Genomic DNA, 17,078 nt, shown 5'->3' with positions numbered 1-17,078 from the left:
AAAGAACATAGAACATAGAAAAGTACAGCACAGGAACAGGCCCTTCGGCCCTCCAAGCCTGCGCTGACCATGCTGCCCGTCAAAACTAAAATCTTCGAAACTTCCAAGGTCCGTATCCCTCCATTTCCACCCTATTCACGTATTTGTAAAGATGCCCCTTAAACATCACTATCGTCTCTGCTTCCACTACCTCCTCTGGTAGCGAATTCCAGGCACCCACTACCCTCTGTAAAAAAACTTGCCTCGTACAAATGGTTTACCTCGTACATCAATGGTTTACCCCGCATCCTTAGACTGCGACCTCTGGTCCTGAACGCCCCCCCCCCCCCGCCACCATCATGAACATCCTGCCTCCGGCTACACTATCTAGTCCTGTCAGAATTTCATAGATATCCATGAGATTCCTCCCTCATTCTTCTAAACTCCAGCTAATAAAGATCTAAGCAAACCAATCTCTCCTCATACGTCAGTCCTGCCATCCCAGGCATCAGTCTGGTAAACCTTCACTGCACTCTATAGCAAGAACATCCTTCCTCAGATAAGGTGATCATAACTGCACACAATACTCCAGGTGTGGTCTCAATAAGGCCCTGTATAATCGCAGAAAGACATCCTTGTCCCCTTCTTGAACCTTCTCACTACGAAGGCTGTCTTTGCTGTCTTATGCACCTGTAAGCTTACTTTCAGTGACTGGTGTACAAGGACACCGAGGTCTCATTGTACATTCACCTCTCTCAATCTATAGTCAGTCAGATAATAATCATCCTTCCTGTTTGCCCACTCACTCTACTTGTCCAAATCACACTGAAGCATCTCTGCGATCTCCTCATATTTTACCCTCCCGCCCAGCTTTGTGTCATCTGCAAATTTGGAGACATGGGCCGGGATTCTCTGACCCCGTGCCGGGTGGAAGAATTGCTTGGGGGGGGGGGGGGGGGGGGGGGGGGGGGGGAGTTGCATCATGCTGCCCCGATGCCGGCTCGCCGATTCTCCGGCGCCGATTTGCGGGCGCCTGTGGGATCGCCGCTGCGCCGGTCGCGAGATGTTGAATACCCCCCGCCCCCCCCCCCGGCAATTCTCCGGGCCTCGAGTGCCCGCTGAGTTTGGCCGAGTCCCGGTGGCATGGGTTACGTATGGTCCAGCCGTGGCGCACATGCGCGAAGTTGCGCCGGCCATGTCGCGCTAGCGGTTGGGCGCCGGAGCTGCGGACACCACTCCGGCGCCGTACTAGCCCCCTAGGGGCAGCACGGTAGCATTGTGGATAGCACAATTGCTTGACAGCTCCAGGGTCCCAGGTTCGATTCCGGCTTGGGTCACTGTATGTGCGGAGTCTGCACATCCTCCCCGTGTGTGCGTGGGTTTCCTCCGGGTGCTCCGCTTTCCTCCCACAGTCCAAAGATGTGCAGGTTAGGTGGATTGGCCATGATAAATTGGCCCTAGTATCCAAAATTGCCCTTAATGTTGGGTGGGGTCACTGGATTATGGGGATAGGGTGGAGGTGTTGACCTTGGGTAGGGTGCTCTTTCCAAGAGTCGGTGCAGACTCGATGGGCCGAATGGCCTCCTTCTGTACTGTAAACTCTATGAAATCTATGAAACTAGGAAGGGTGGATAGCTGCCAGTTGAGGCCCGTTGACGCCGGAGTGGCTCGAGCCACTTTTCACGCCGACGTCAGAATTGGCCGTAGAATTGGAGAATCCCAGCCATTATATTTAGTTCCCTCATCTAAAGCATTCCATATATTGTGAATAGCTGGGGTCTGAGCACTGATCCCTGCTCTACACCACTAGTCACTACCTGCTATTTGGAAAAGGACCTGCTTACTCCTACCTTTTGTTGCCTGTCTGTCAACCAGTTTTCTATAAATCTCAATGCACTACCCCCAATCCCATGAACTTTAATTTTACAAGTCCCTCTATGATGTGGCACTTTTGTCAAATGCCTTCTAAAAGTCTAAATAAACCATATCTTCCCCTCATCAACCCAATTAGTTACATCCTGGAAGGATTCGAATGGATTTGCCAAGCATGATTTCCCTTTCGTATACCCACGCTGACTCTGTTCGAGCTTGCCACCAAGTGCTCTGCTATTAAATCTTTTATCATGGACTCTTGCATGTTCCCCACCAACAATATCAGGCTGACTGGGCTATAATTCCCTGTTTTCTCTCTACCTCCTTTTTTAAATTGTGGGGTTCCATTAGCCCACCCTCCAATTCGTAGGAACTGTTTGAGAATCTACAGAATCTTAGAAGATAACAACCAATGCATCCAGTATTTCTAGGGACACTTCCTTAAGTACTCTGGGATGTAAATTATCAGGCCCTGGAGATTTATCAGCCTTCATTTCCATCAATTTCTTCAACGCCATTTCCCTACCAACATTAACTTCCTCCAGTTCCTCCTCTCACTAAAACCTGTGTTCCACAACATTTCTGGCATGTTATCTGTGTCCTCCTTTATGAAGACAGAACCAAAGTATGTATTTAGTTGGTCAGCCATTTCTTGGATCCCCATTATAAATTGCCCTGTGTCTTCACATACCGAAATAAGCCTTTTACAGTCAGTTTTTAATGTTCCCCGTAATGTTCCCCATGATGCTCATACTCGACTTCCCCTTCTTAATCAACCCCTTTTGTCCTCCTTTGTTAAATTCTGAACTGTTCCCAATTCTCAAGTCTACTATTTTTCTTCTGGCCAGTTTGAATGCCCCTTCCTTGGATCTTTTTTGGCTGTCTTTATTTTAATTTCCCAATCTTTGTAGCCTTTTTCTGGTAATCATATCTTCTTTAAGAGTTTTTCTTATGGAGATGACATCATTAGATAAATGTTGCAGTGATTAGGGTCTGAAACTGCTATCTCTCTTCACAGTGATCCCATAGTTCACATTTAAAATCAATGTATATCCTTTCTAAATCACAGCATTCTATGGTCTAAACTTGCCCAGAGGAACAGATTGTCTACTGAAGAATTGTTGGATGTAATTTATATCTAGTTTTAACCAGAACCCAGTTGTGATTATGTCAATTGCAATTACCAGGTTAGTGCACTCATTGGGTATAAATTATACTCCACATCTCCTTGTTGTGCAGATCTAAACAAAGCACACATGGCTTTCTGGCACTCTTAACATTGAAATCAAATAATGACACTTCAATTATAACACATTTTACCTGGCCTCTGGAAACACTCATACCACCTCTGTGAACTGTTGGGTTTTCTCAGAACTGGAGGGGAGGTAGATAATGCATTCCCAGACCAGTAAGAGGCAATCTGTATTAACCTGTAATGGGAACCCTCTCAGCTGTCAGATATGGTCAATTTGCCATAACCTTCTACTCCTGCATTGTATTACACATCTATTCTCAGTCACAGACAATTAGAAGTAAAATTATTGCCTTTCTCACAATTAAAAATAGGCCTCAGAGTCTATTGTTTATATGCGTTATATATGTATGCCTCTATATGCTGATGTGCTTCTCTGAGGCTTCATGTTATATGCAGCAAAGGTGAGGAGAGTTGGAAGGCAAGTTAATAAGAGCAAGGTTATGGACATGACATGGAACTGGTAACAGTGGGAAAGGATGGTCAAGTAATTTCAGCTGCCAAACTCACAGAATGTTAAATCTGTGCGTACTAAATGCCAGCGAATTTTGATTGTTTTTTGCTAGGTGTGCAGGTTCAAATATCGCTTCTGACATTCAAGTCGACAAATAATTTCTCAGTACGAAATGCCACTTGGACAATCTCGGGAAATAGGTCTCACTGCCAAGGTCTACATTTCTTGCCCGTCCTGAGTTGCCCTGACAGGATCTGGTGGATTTGGTTCCAATTAAGAGTCAATACCATTGATGTGGGATTGTCAGTTAAGAGAGTTCTGGATGCTTTGGGTAAGCCCGCTGCGGAGTCAGGGAATTGTTATGATGATTTCAAATATCATCATTACAAGTTAGATGTGATTTTACTGCAACAATTGTTCATAGGCTCCATCCTACAAAGGTAACTTGACCATTACATTGATCTGCATTGTGTAAGGATTGAGATGTATTTGAACATTTTTCCCCTTTGAAAAAGTGCTGCACGAGAGAAAAAATGCTTAGATACTTTTGTGTCATGATTTGAAGGGATTTAAAAGTCCTCTGTGCTTTAACTTTGAAAATAAATTGGCCTTCTGTTTTAACTTAGAAACAAAAATAGCTACCTGGCTCCTGGAATTCACCGAATGACAGTCCATCTGATATAGCTTAGAAAAAACCCGGCGCGGGGTTGGAGTACCCCGTCCCTATTTTCTCAGTGTCATTAAGCTTCCTTGTCTGGATCTATAATGGTTTGTTTTGACAGATGATCCCATTATGAATGCTGGGATGCTTTTCAAAAGAACTTGAAGCACTTAGCTAATTGTGATTACGCACACATTTGTATTGAAGTTTTAAAGAGGTTATTATTTTACAACCTTGTCGTTGATGTGGTTTCTGAATAGATGCATATTTCTTCTGCAACTCAGTGACTAACTGTAGGAGTTTAACTTTTTTCAATTGGTCTGGATTTTTCTTTATCTGCAGTAGGAATGATGGTCAGATTGAATAACAGCTCTATTTGACCATTTGAAGTTTAATGTTTTTCATGTCCATTTCAAGAATTTCCCATTGTTATTGCAAGGATCCAGAGGTAGGTACTGGATGTGTGGCTATGGAGCATACATGTGAGATACTGCATGGAGGAGGGGGTGTGGGGCACAAGATATGGAGAGCCGGACTGATGCCTGCAAGAACAGAGAATAACCTACTGACTAACCTGCATTCCTCCAATGCTGCCTCACGCCAGCTTAGATAGATGGAACACCCAAACCTTGTCTCCAGGGAATGAAACATACGGTGGGTATGGGAGGAAGTGACATGTTCAGGTTGGCAAAGTCAAGAACTGTGCCAACTCACTTTTCCCAAACCCAAGGTGAAAATGCAGCCCTCATCTTCTCAGTCCAGTAACATAACCACTACACTACCTGCCCACAGAGAATGCTATCGCTGGGTCTTCAGCTTCTGAAAAGGAGTGGCAGTGAAAGACAACAGTGAATATGTTTTATGAAACAGGTAGCCCTCTTACCAAGTTGAATCTGATGCAGTTCTGGGATCTGCTTCATGATTGCACTGAAGTGGCAAAGGAGTCCTTTGTAGGCAGAGAGTAAAGTCCGACAGAGGCTTTCATGCCATCGGTACGCAAGCTGCATACAGCCCTCAGAAGTGACATTAGTGTTCCCCTGAAAGGAAGAATAATGAGACTGATATGGGAACACTGAATTTCATGGTTAATATCCTTGTAGTCAAAGAAAAGATTACTCCATCCAAACCAGCTTTCCGACATTTTCTTTGACACATAATAATAATAATCGCTTATTGTCACAGGTAGGCTTCAATGAAGTTACTGTGAAAAGGCCCTCGTCGCCACATTCCGGCGCCTGTTCAGGGAGGCCGGTACGGGAATTGAACCCACGCTGCTGGCATTGTTCTGCATTGCAAGCCAGCTATTTAGCCCACTGTGTTAAACCAAAAACATACCATGTATGTGAATAATTAAACAATTCTGAGATTTTCTCCATGCAAGAAACAAAATAATGACACCTTACATTCAAAGCATAATGTCCAATCCATTATATCAATGTCACCTCAAGGCTGGAACTCTGTTACAATTTTGCTCCTCTTTTCAGTATTGTCAGTGTTCCACTTAATATTCTTCTTTTGTTCCACTTACAATCCAAATATGGTGTCTTACGTGTATTGCCTTTCCCCCAGCATTCTCACTATGTTGAAATCAGAATGTAACCTACTTAACTCATTCTTTTCCAGGACTTCAAACTAAAATTCTTCATTGTATTAAGTTCTCCCTTATCTTTTAATAATAATAATATTCTTTATTAGTGTCACAAGTAGGCTTACATTAACACTTCAATGAGGGAGAATTCAGAATGTCCAATTCATCTAACAAGCACATCTTTCGGGACTTTTTGTGGGAGGAAATTAGAGCACCTGGAGGAAACCCACATGGGGAGAATATGCAGACTCCACACAGACTCCACACAGTGGCCCAAGTCGGGAATGGAACTGGGTCCTTGGTGTTGTGAAGCAATAGTGCTAACCACTGAGCTACCATGCCACGCATATGGATCCGAGATTAAATCCGGTCATTGTATATTCATTACTTTTCTCTGATTCCTGTCAGCCTTTCTGCTTAAAGACACTTCCACCTAGGTTTCTCAATGAAGAAGAAACAGAGGTGCGTGTAGGCAAAGGTGAAATATGTGGGTTGTTTGACTACTTTTGAGATCAGAACTGAAACTTAAACAGGAGGCAGTACGTATATTTGTATTTTCTGTTTTATACGTGACATCATTATTGAGGCAAGGTGCTGCAACTATGGAAAATAACAGCTCACAAATACGCAGGCAACCTTGCTAAATGCTACTCAGAGGCAAACCGAGCACATAGCAAGTCACTTTCCTCAATTCGGTGAAAACATTTCAATTTTGGAAAAAAGCAGAGGTTAATTTGCAAACTGCTGAGCTGATTAGACCATCTGAAAAGAAAATCTCTGCCTATTTACACTTAACATCACAAAGCGAAAACAGCACAGCTTAACGTTAGTCCAAGGTATCAATTATAGTCATGTCAAACAGGAAGACACCAAATGGAAACCACTGAATTCTCTTGGCCTCCTATGATTGTGTGGATAATGGGCGGGATTCTCTCAGCCTGGGGGCCTGAAAATCCCCTCGACCGGCACGAATCGCGCCACACCGCCCCGACACCGGCACGCAATTCTCCACAGAGTGGAGAATCGCCGCCATTGGCGGCGACGTGGTTGGCGCGGTGCCGGTCGCAGGCAGCTCCATGCGGCCTGGCTGCTGATTCTTGGCCGGGGATGCGACGAGCAGCCGTCATGAAAACGCTGAGTCCCGTTGCCGCCGTCCACACGTGCTCTCAGCCGGCGGGAACTCAGCGTGGAAGGGATGGGTGGTGGCCTGCGGCGGGGGGGTGGGGGTCTGACCCCGGGGGGGCCTCCGATGTGGCCTGGCCCGCGATCGGGGCTCACTGATCGGCAGGCCGGCCTCTCTGTACGCCGGCCTCCTTTCTTCCGCGCCAACCCCTGTAGTCGTGCACCATGTTGCATCGGGGCCGGCGCAGACAAGGGAGACACCGCGCATGCACGGAAACTGCGCCGGTGGGCCTGCACATGCGTGGGTTTGCGCCGGACCCACTGCGCATGCGCGCATCCCCCGGTGCCCATTCCACGCCGGAATCAGCAGCTGGAGTGGTATGAACCACTCCAGCGCCATGCTGGCCCCCTGTTGGAGCCAGAATTGCTGATCCTGGGGCCATGTTTCCGATGGCGTCAACACTTAGCCTCAGGATCAGAGAATCCCGCCCAATGAGTGAGGAAAGAATGAGGTTGAGATTTAATGCTCTCTTCGCTGAATAACCTGTTGCAATTGTCTAGGCTTAAACTTGAAGGATAGAAATGCGGAAAACGTACAAATGGGCTCCCGGCATAACTGGAACCTAATCTAACATCAGGGGAACCTAATTCAACATGAAATGGGGGAGAAAACTGGAGAGCATTTTTTTTAATTGACACATTTAATTTCACATGAAGGGGAGAACAATTTCCTGCAATACTCCTCCCATCAAGGTTAATAAGATTGCAGAGTATGAAGAGAAGGGAATGTACTAATTTTGAGCAGATGGCACTCTCTCCAATTTGTGATGTTGGGGCTCCTTATTAATGCAATTTTCATATCTCGACAGTCACTCTCAGGCTGCTCTCCTCAACGGCAATTCAAACCCTTTCTAACAAACAGGGCTAACAGATGTGGCATTATGCTGTAAAACATCTCCGTGGGAACCTAATTAAATCAGAGTGTATTGCACATCTCTTCAAAGCCCAGTTAACTGAGGTGAGGAAAACAAACTGTGTTATTCCTGATTAATGATATCGTAAAATGAGTTTTTAGCTGTAATAACAGGTGAGAGGCAGTTCTTGCGATCAAAGTGCATTAATCAGCAGAAAACATTTTATGAGTTTATCAATTAGATGAGACACAATAGCCATGTGTAGGGAAGAGTGAACCTGGGGAACACAGGCACCAAAGAAAAAGGTCTGCATATTTTGGATTAAGGTATTCAAAGTTCTGCTGTCCAGATAAATTTGAATTCAAGACTGTGACACTTAAATGACTGAATTAATTCAGGATCTCCCAATAATTATACCTTGAGTTGTAAGTAAAAAGACCAATTTCATAAACAACCCATGTGCATAATGTGACGGTGGCAGCGCATAGCAGAATCCGTACACTATTGTCCTTTGCACCTGAAATTCCAAGGGCTGTCCAACTGTGTTTTCAATTCCATCTCAAAAGGCACCAAGGATAAACAGTGAGCTCATTGTATTTAGACTAAAATGAGTGATCAGATTTAAAGAAAGAAAGACTTATATTTAAAGAGCAACATAAAAAAAATACTGTGAATGCTAGGAATCTGAAATGAAAACAGAAAATGAAGGAAATATTCAGCAGGACTCGCAGCATCAGTGGTCAAAGAAAAATGGCTAGCGCTTCAGGTCAAGGATCCTTCTTCTGTGTTCTGGAGAAGGACCTTGACCTGAAACATTAACTCTGTTTCTCCTTTCACAGATGCTGCCAGACCTCCCGAGTATTTCCAACATTATTTTCTTTTGTTACATTTCAGTAGCACATTCCTCAAACACAGGGGCCGGCATTCTCCCCCCCCCCCCCCCCCCCCCCCCCCCCCCCCCCACCAAACCCCCCCGTCGGGCCGGAGAATCGCCGGGTGGCGCCGTGAATCCCACCAGCTGCCGGATTCTCCGGCGTCAGTTTTTCGGCCGGGGGGGGGGGGGCGGGAATGGCGCCGCGCCGATCAGGGGCCGTTGGCAGTGGCCCCGCCCCCCTGGCGATGGGCCGAGTGGCCGCCTGTTTTCGGCAGGTCCCGCCGGCATGAATTACACCAGGTCCTTACCAGCGGGACCTGGCTCAGCGGGTGGCCTGCGGGATATGGCCCGTGGGGGGGGGGGGGGCGCCATGGTGGCCTGGCCGGCGATTGGGGTCCACCGATCCACGGACGAGCCTGTGCCGTGGGGGCACTCTTTCCCTCCGCGCTGGCCGTTGTAACGGTCCGCCATAGCCGGCGCTGAGACGGGCCCCCTGTGCATGCGCTGGCGCTCCTGCGCATGTGCCAACCCCGCTGGTGCCAGCCTAGCCACTGTAGGTGCAGAGGATTCCGCACCTTCCGAGCGACCCGACACCGGAGTGGTTCACGCCACTCCTCGGCGCCTGTCCGGCCCGCCCCGCAGGTTAGGGAGAATCCCGTCCAGGGCATCTCAAAGCTCTAAGTATTGTTACTCTTGTTACGTGGGAAACACAGAAGTCAACTTTTGCACAGCAAGCCCTCACAAACAGCAACACAATCATGACCAGGTAATCATGAACAATAGCCCTCAGCTCTGGCCTTATGAAGTCGGGAGGTTATTGATAAAGCTGTTGAAGATGGTTGGAGCTAGGCTGCTGTCCTGAAGAACTAAATAGAAAGCACCACAAATATATACCTTCACTCCATCCAATGTCAGTGTGAGTGGTGTGCGTATGTTTAAATAGCAGCCCTGTTGCGAGAGGGCTTTGGCTGAATGGATGACTAGGGAGTTTGAAACCTAACCACTGACCCAGGAAGGATAGTGGAGGAAGAAACTACATTGGTGTGATTTTCGGCAGACCCTTTGGTTTTCCGAAGTCTATGTAAAGGTCTTGCTGAACGATGTCAGGACCAGTTGGGAAGTTTTCAGCAAGTTGGAGATTGGGCTTGAACTACAAAACCACTATATATGAAGAAACATAGCAGAGAAAGCCCATCAGATTCAGGAAAAGAGATGCCTTATGCTCACGAACAGCCTCTGTATATTCAAGCCTGTTGATTTTTCCTCATGACACCAGGTTGAGTTCCATTCGAAGTTCCTCATTTGCAGCCATTTGGACTGACATAAGCAACATTTGAGATACACAAGTACCAGGAAATTACCATCTCCAACAACAGTGCGCCTAAGCACCTCCATTCGAAATTCACTGGCAATAGCATCACCTTATTATCCACCATCAACATCCTCACAATGGAGGAGAATCTCAACTGCATATGCCACATAAATGCAATGGCTGCTAGAGTTGGTCAAGGGGTACATAATCTATGGTGTGTGTCTCATCCCTGATTACCCAAAGGTTCTCCATTGCCTACTAGACACAAGTCTAGAGTGTCATGGTATACGTGCAACCTATTTGAAAAGGTGCAGCTACAGCAATTAACAACAAGTGTAGAAGTGCACTCACTCCACCACTGGCACTCTGCAGTGTGTAATATCTACAGGATGCACTACAGCAAAGTCACTAAGTTCCTTCAGAAACACTTCCCAAACCTGCTATCCCCACCACTGAGAAAGACAAGTTCGTCTGGTTCATGGGAACACCATTACCTCAGAGATGCCTTCCAAGCCACACACCATCTTGCCTTGAACCTATGTCTTAATTTCTTTGTCACCTCTGGGTCAAGACTTCAAACTCTCTACCAAACACCATTGTGGGGTTTCTTTCACCATATGGACTGCAAAAACGCATGATAAAAGTTCACCACCACCTTTTCAAGACAACCTGGGACGTCAGCCTTACTAACAAAGCCTACGTCCCAAGAATTAATTGATCATAAGGGAAAATGCTGGAAAATCTCAGCAAGTCTGGCAGCATCTGTAGGGAGAGAAAAGAGCTAACGTTTTGAGTCCGAAGCTTTGACAAAGAGTCATCGGACTCAAAACGTTTGCTCTTTTCTCTCCCTACAGATGCTGCCACACTTGCTGAGATTTTCCAGCATTTTCCCTTTCGTTTCAGATTCCAGCATCCGCAGTAATTTGCTTTTATTTAATTAATTGATCATGTTGCTCCCTTATGGATTTGGCGATGAGATATTTTGTAAATACTGACAGCAGCATATCGACAAACTGTTGACACAGTTTGGATTACAAAGGACATAATGTCTGAAGCTAAAGATTAGGGGAATGATTGCATTGTGTCATTTCTTGATTAAAAGCTATAAACTGATTTACAGCCTGACCATTTTTATTGAACTGTATCCTTAGGTGAAGATTACAAACAGTAAATAAGGAATGTTTTTCTAATTTAACTAAAAATCTTCCCCGACTGTGGATAACTTTGCAAAATGAGTCAGAAATAGTTCAGAGAAGGTTCACTGGCTGATTTCTGCAATGAGACATTTATCTTACGAGGGAAGATTGAGCAGATTGGGCCTATATCATTGGAATTTAGAAAAATGAGACATATAAAATTTTGAAGGGGTTTGAAAGGGTAGATGCTGAGAAGATGTTTCCCCAGATGGAGAAATCTAGAACTGGGGGGCATAGTTTTGAAACAAGGGGTCTCTGATTTAAGATACAGATTATCGTTAGAGGGTCGTTAGTGTTTGGTATTCTCTTCCCCAGAGAATTTTTATTTTTAAAAATGTTTGAGTTGGTGATGTTATGGGCCAGGGTTTAGAGAACTCAAAAGTGTATCATGGAGTTCACCTGACCCACAACTTTTAATAGATTGTGGTATGGGGAGCACACGGCCCACTCTACAGGTGTGGTACAGCAGAAATGGAAAAGTATTTTTTAAAGCAAAACAATGTTTATTCTATGAACTCAAGTTAACCTTTTTAAAACATACAGTGAACATCTTCGCAACCATTAATTCAAATACAACCCCCAAGAATACAACACTAAGTAATCCTTAATATCTTCCCAAACAACATCCAGAAGACAAAAGAAACACCTTTTAACAGAAGCACATCAGGTTTACATTCACTACTGAGAACATTTATAATTATGAATTCATCAAATGATCAAGAGATAGTCTTTTCATGGCAGAGAGATCAACAATACACCTGCTTTGTCTGGCTTCAGCTCCAACACTGAAAACAAAACCCAAAAAACACAGACACACCAGGCTTTTCTCAAAGTGAAACTAAAAAGCAGAGCCAGAGCTCAGCTCCACCCACGCTCTGACATCACTGCAGTAACATGAGCATTCAAACATTTCTTAAAGTGACATTCTCATGACAGTGCGGACAGGAAATTTTATCGAGTCGTAGAGGTCCACAATACAGAAAAGGCCTTCAGGCCCATCCCGTCTGCACTGGTCCGAAACAACCACCAAACTATTCTCCCGATACTATTTTCCAGCACTTTACCCCATAGCCTTGTATGCCTTGGCATAAAAAGTGCACTGAATACTTTTTAAATGTTATGAGGGTCTACCTCCACCACCCTTTCAGGCAGTGAGTTCCAAACTCCCACACCCTCTGGGTGAAAAAGGTTTTCCTCACATCCCCCCTAAACCTCCTGCCCCTTATCTTAAATCTATGCCCCCTGGTCATTGATCCCTCCACCAAGGGGAAATATTTTTCCTGTCTATGCTATCTATGCCCCTCATAATGTTTTGCATCACAATCTGCGGCTATTGGAGGGTACATGGATTACGGTAGAATGATGGGGTGTAGAGATACCATAAATATTGCACATCTATTGTTGATAATATTATCTGGTTCAAAGAAAAAGTCCCTTTCAGTCAGCTGTTGACAGAACATAGAACAGTGCCAAACTTTGTCCTAGATTAAGAACAAATTGTTCTTAATCTAGGACAAAAATTCGGCACTGTTCTATGTTCTGTCAACAGCTGACTGAAAGGGACTTTTTCTTCAAACCAGATAATATTATCAACAATAGAAGTGCAATATTTATGGTATTGGTCTTGGTATTGAACAGATTCCAAACACACTGTGCAACTGAATCTGTAATCGTATCAGGGTTGATTGCACTCGCATAATGTGCAGTCTGAATTTTGCGGGTGATTTCTGCTAAAGTGTGTCAAGATTTTGTTCACTGAATAGTGTCTCTGACCAAAGTGATTTATGATGAAATGTGTAGATAGAGTAGGGTAAAAATATCAATATACATTCAAACTGCATATTTATTTTGTCAGCTTAGGAAATGCACTGGGAATGCCAAAAGCATCGTAAAACAAGATGAGATACGAATCTACACCACACATATAGTGCAATTAATAACTTCATAAATCACCGTTGAGCACAGAACCACGTGATGTCCTGGCATTCATTTGGAATCAATAGCCATGTTATAAATTATCAACCTGTTTGGAAAATGTGTTTGTTCATCATCAACTTGATGACAGCTCTTACTACCACACTACTGTAAAATTCAAACCCTCACATATTATATCAATTAAGCAGAAATGTTCCCCAAATTAATAACATTATGAGGGACATAGATAGGGTAGATAGGAAGGTACCTGTCCTCTTAGTGGAGGGGTCAATAACCAGAGGGCATAGCTTAAGGTAATGGGCAGGGGTTTTAGAGGAGATAGAGTCATAGAGGTTTACAGCATGAAAACAGGTCCTTCAGCCCAGCTTGTCAGTGCCGCCCAGTTTTTACCACTAAGCTAGTCCCAATTACCCACATTTGGTCCATATCCCTCTCTGCACCCAGTTTTCTCATATAACTGTCTAAATGCTTTTTAAAATACAAAATTGTACCTGCCTCTACTACTGCCTCTGGCAGCTCGTTCCAGACATTCAACACTATCTGTGTGAAAAAACTTCCCCTCTGGACCCATTCGTATCTCTCTGAGGGACAGCTTAAACTTATGCCCTTTAGTTTTAGACTCCCCTACCTTTGGGAAAAGATGTTGACTATCTACATCATCTATACACCTCATTATTTTATAGACCGCTATAAGTTCACCCATAAGCCTCCTGAGCTCCAGGGAAAAACATCCCAGTCTATCCAGCCTGTCCCTATAACTCAAACCATCAAGTCCCAGTAGCATCCTATTAAATCTTTTCTGCACTCTTTCAAGTTTTATAATGTCCTTTTTATAACAAGGTGACCAGAACTGTACACAGTATTCCAAGTATGGCTTTACTAATGTCTTGTGCAGCTTCAGCAAGACGTCCCAACTCCTGTAGTCACTGTTCTGACTAATGAAACCAAGCATGCCGAATGCCTTCTTCACCACCCTGTCCACCTATCACTCCACTTTCACGAAGCTATGAACCTGTACTTCTGATCTGTTTGTTCTAGAACTCTCCGCAACCCCCTATCATTAACTGAGTAGGTCCTGCTCTGATTCGATCTACCAAAATGCATCACCTCACATTTATCTAAATTAAACTCCATCTGCCACTCATTGGCCCTCTGGCCCAATTGATCAAGATCCCGTTGCAATCCTAGATAACCTTCTTCATTGTCCACTATGCCACCAATTTTGATGCCTTCTGCAAGCTTATTAACCATATCTCCTAAATTCTCAACCAAATCATCAATATAAATAACAAATAACAGTGGACCCAGCACTGACCCCTGAGGCACATCTCCTGTCACAGGACTCCAGGTTGAAAAACAACCCTCGACAACTTTGTCTTTGTCTTCTGTCGTCAAGCCAATTTAGTATCTAATTGAATATCTCACCCTGGATCCCATGAGATTTAACCTTTTGCAACAACCTACCATGAGGTACCTTGTCAAAGGCCTTGCTAAAGTCCATGTAGACTGAAATGCCCTCACCTACCTTCTTGGTTACCCCTTCAAAATACTCAATCAAATAATCAAGTGAGACATGATTTTCCACTCACAAAGCCATGCTGACTGTTCCTAATCAGTCCTTGCCTCTCTAAATGCCTGTAGATCCTGTCTCTCAGAATATCTCTCGGAATACCAACTAACAACTTACCCAACACAGATGTTTGGCTCGCCGGTCTGTAGTTCCCTTCTTTTCCCTGCAGCCCTTCTTCAACAAAAGCACAACCTTTGCTACCCTCCAATCTTCAGGCACCTCACCTGTGGCTGTCAACGATTCAAATATTTGCACTCCTCAAGACATCACTATTTATTTCCCCAAGTTCCCTAACATCCATGCCTTTCTCAACAGTAAATACCGATGAGAAATATTCATTTAGGATCTCACCCATCTCTTGTGGATCCACACATAGATGACCTTGTAGATCCTTAAGAGGCCCTACTTTCTCCCTCATTCTTCTTTGTGTGAGGGAAAACATTTTCACCCAGAGAGTGGTGGAAATCTAGAACTCACTGCTGAAAGGCACAACACTTAAGAAGTATTTACTTCTTGAAATTTACTTGAAATGCCATAGCAGACAAGGCTATGGACCAATAGTTAGGTGCTTGATGTTGGCACAGAAACGATGGACCAAAGGGCCTCTTTCTGTGATGTAAAACGGTAAAAGAAAATGAGCAACATGTTAAATTGTAGCACAGAAATCATAGAATCCTGATAGTGCAGAAGCGGGTCATTCGGCTCATCGAGTCTGCACTGACCTTTGAAAGAGCAGCCTACCTAGGCCCAGTAACTGGAGGCCATTCAATTCAGTTCCAGGGCATCACTGCAGGGTAATGTCCAAGGCACAACCATCTTCGGGTGATTAACTAATGACCTTGCCTCCACTATATGGTCAGAAATAGGGGTGTTCGCTGTTGACTGCACAATGTTCAGCATCATTTGCAACTCCTAAGATACTAAAACAGCCCACAAGCAAATGCAGGAAGATCTAGATAATATCCAGACTTGGGCTGACAATAGCAAGTAACATTCGCACCACACAAGTGACAGGCAATAACCATCTCCAATGAGAGAGAATCAAACCATCTCCATTTGACAGTTAATGGCATCACCTTCACTGAATCCCCCATTATCAATATCCTGGATGTATCATTGGCCAGAAAATGAATTGAACTAGCCATATAAATACTGTGGCTATAAGAACAAATTAGAGGCTAGAAACCTTGCAATAAGTAACTCACTTCCTGACTTCCCAAACCCTCCCCATCGTCGACAAGGCACAGGGGTGTGATGGAATACTCTCCACTTGCCTGGGTGAGTACAGCTCCAACAACACTCAAGAAGCTCAACTCCATCCAAGACAAATCAGCCGTATCAATTGCTATTCCTTCCACAAACATTCAATCCCTCCACCACCGATGAACAGTGGCAATAGTTTGTACAATGTGCAAGATGCACTGCATGAGCTCACCAATGTTCCTTAGGCAGCACCTTCTAAACCCACAACCACTATCATCTAGAAGGACAAGGACAGCAGATACATAGTACATAGAACATAGAACAGTACAGCACAGAACAGGCCCTTCGGCCCTCGATGTTGTGCCGAGCCTTGATCACCCTACTCAAACCCACGTATCCACCCTATACCCGTAACCCAACAGCCCCCCCTTAACCTTACTTTTTAGGACACTACGGGCAATTTAGCATGTCCAATCCACCTAACCCGCACATCTTTGGACTGTGGGAGGAAACCGGAGCACCCGGAGGAAACCCACGCACACAGGGGGAGGACGTGCAGACTCCACACAGACAGTGACTCAGCCGGGAATCGAACCTGGGACCCTGGAGCTGTGAAGCATTGATGCTAACCACCATGCTACCCTGCTGCCCCCCCATGCTACCCTGCTGCCCCTACCTGGGAACATCACAACCTTAATGTTCCCCTCCAAGTCACCCACTATCCTCACTTGGAAATATACTCCGTTCCTTCATTGTTGTTAGATCAAAATCTAGTAACTCCTTCCCTAACTGCACAATGGGTGTAGCTACACCACTTGGACTGCAGGGGTTCAAGAAGGCAGCGCACCACTACCTTCTGAAGGGCAATTAAGGATAGGCAATAAAAATGAAAATGAATGAAAATCGCTTATCGTCACGAATAGGCTTCAACGAAGTTACTGTGAAAAGCCCCTAGTCGCCACATTCCGGCACCTGTCCAGGGAGGCTGGTACGGGAATCGAACCGTGCTGCTGGCCTGCTTTAAAAGCCAGCGATTTAGCAGAGTGAGCTAAACCAGCCCCTTAATGACACAACAATAAATGTTGGTCCAGCAAACGGTGTCTGCATCCAGTAAGTGAATAATAATACAATCTTCTGGACTTGCAG

The 17,078-nt window shown here is 44.8% G+C and overlaps 1 protein-coding gene across 1 annotated transcript in view; it reads right to left on the bottom strand.

The window, feature by feature from the left end:
• The window catches only part of LOC119972301 (protein FAM135B-like), a 543,933-nt gene that overhangs the window by 148,781 nt on the left and 378,074 nt on the right, over positions 1–17,078 (bottom strand). The window contains exon 8 of the mRNA XM_038808790.1: positions 5,102–5,255. Coding sequence (XP_038664718.1) covers positions 5,102–5,255 — 154 coding nt within the window. The remainder of the gene's footprint in view (positions 1–5,101; positions 5,256–17,078) is intronic.

Source organism: Scyliorhinus canicula, chromosome 10 (genome assembly GCF_902713615.1).
Source record: "Scyliorhinus canicula chromosome 10, sScyCan1.1, whole genome shotgun sequence".
Taxonomy (NCBI): domain Eukaryota; kingdom Metazoa; phylum Chordata; class Chondrichthyes; order Carcharhiniformes; family Scyliorhinidae; genus Scyliorhinus; species Scyliorhinus canicula.
Note: the sequence above shows the minus strand (reverse complement) of the source record. Positions and strands in the feature narration are given on the sequence as shown.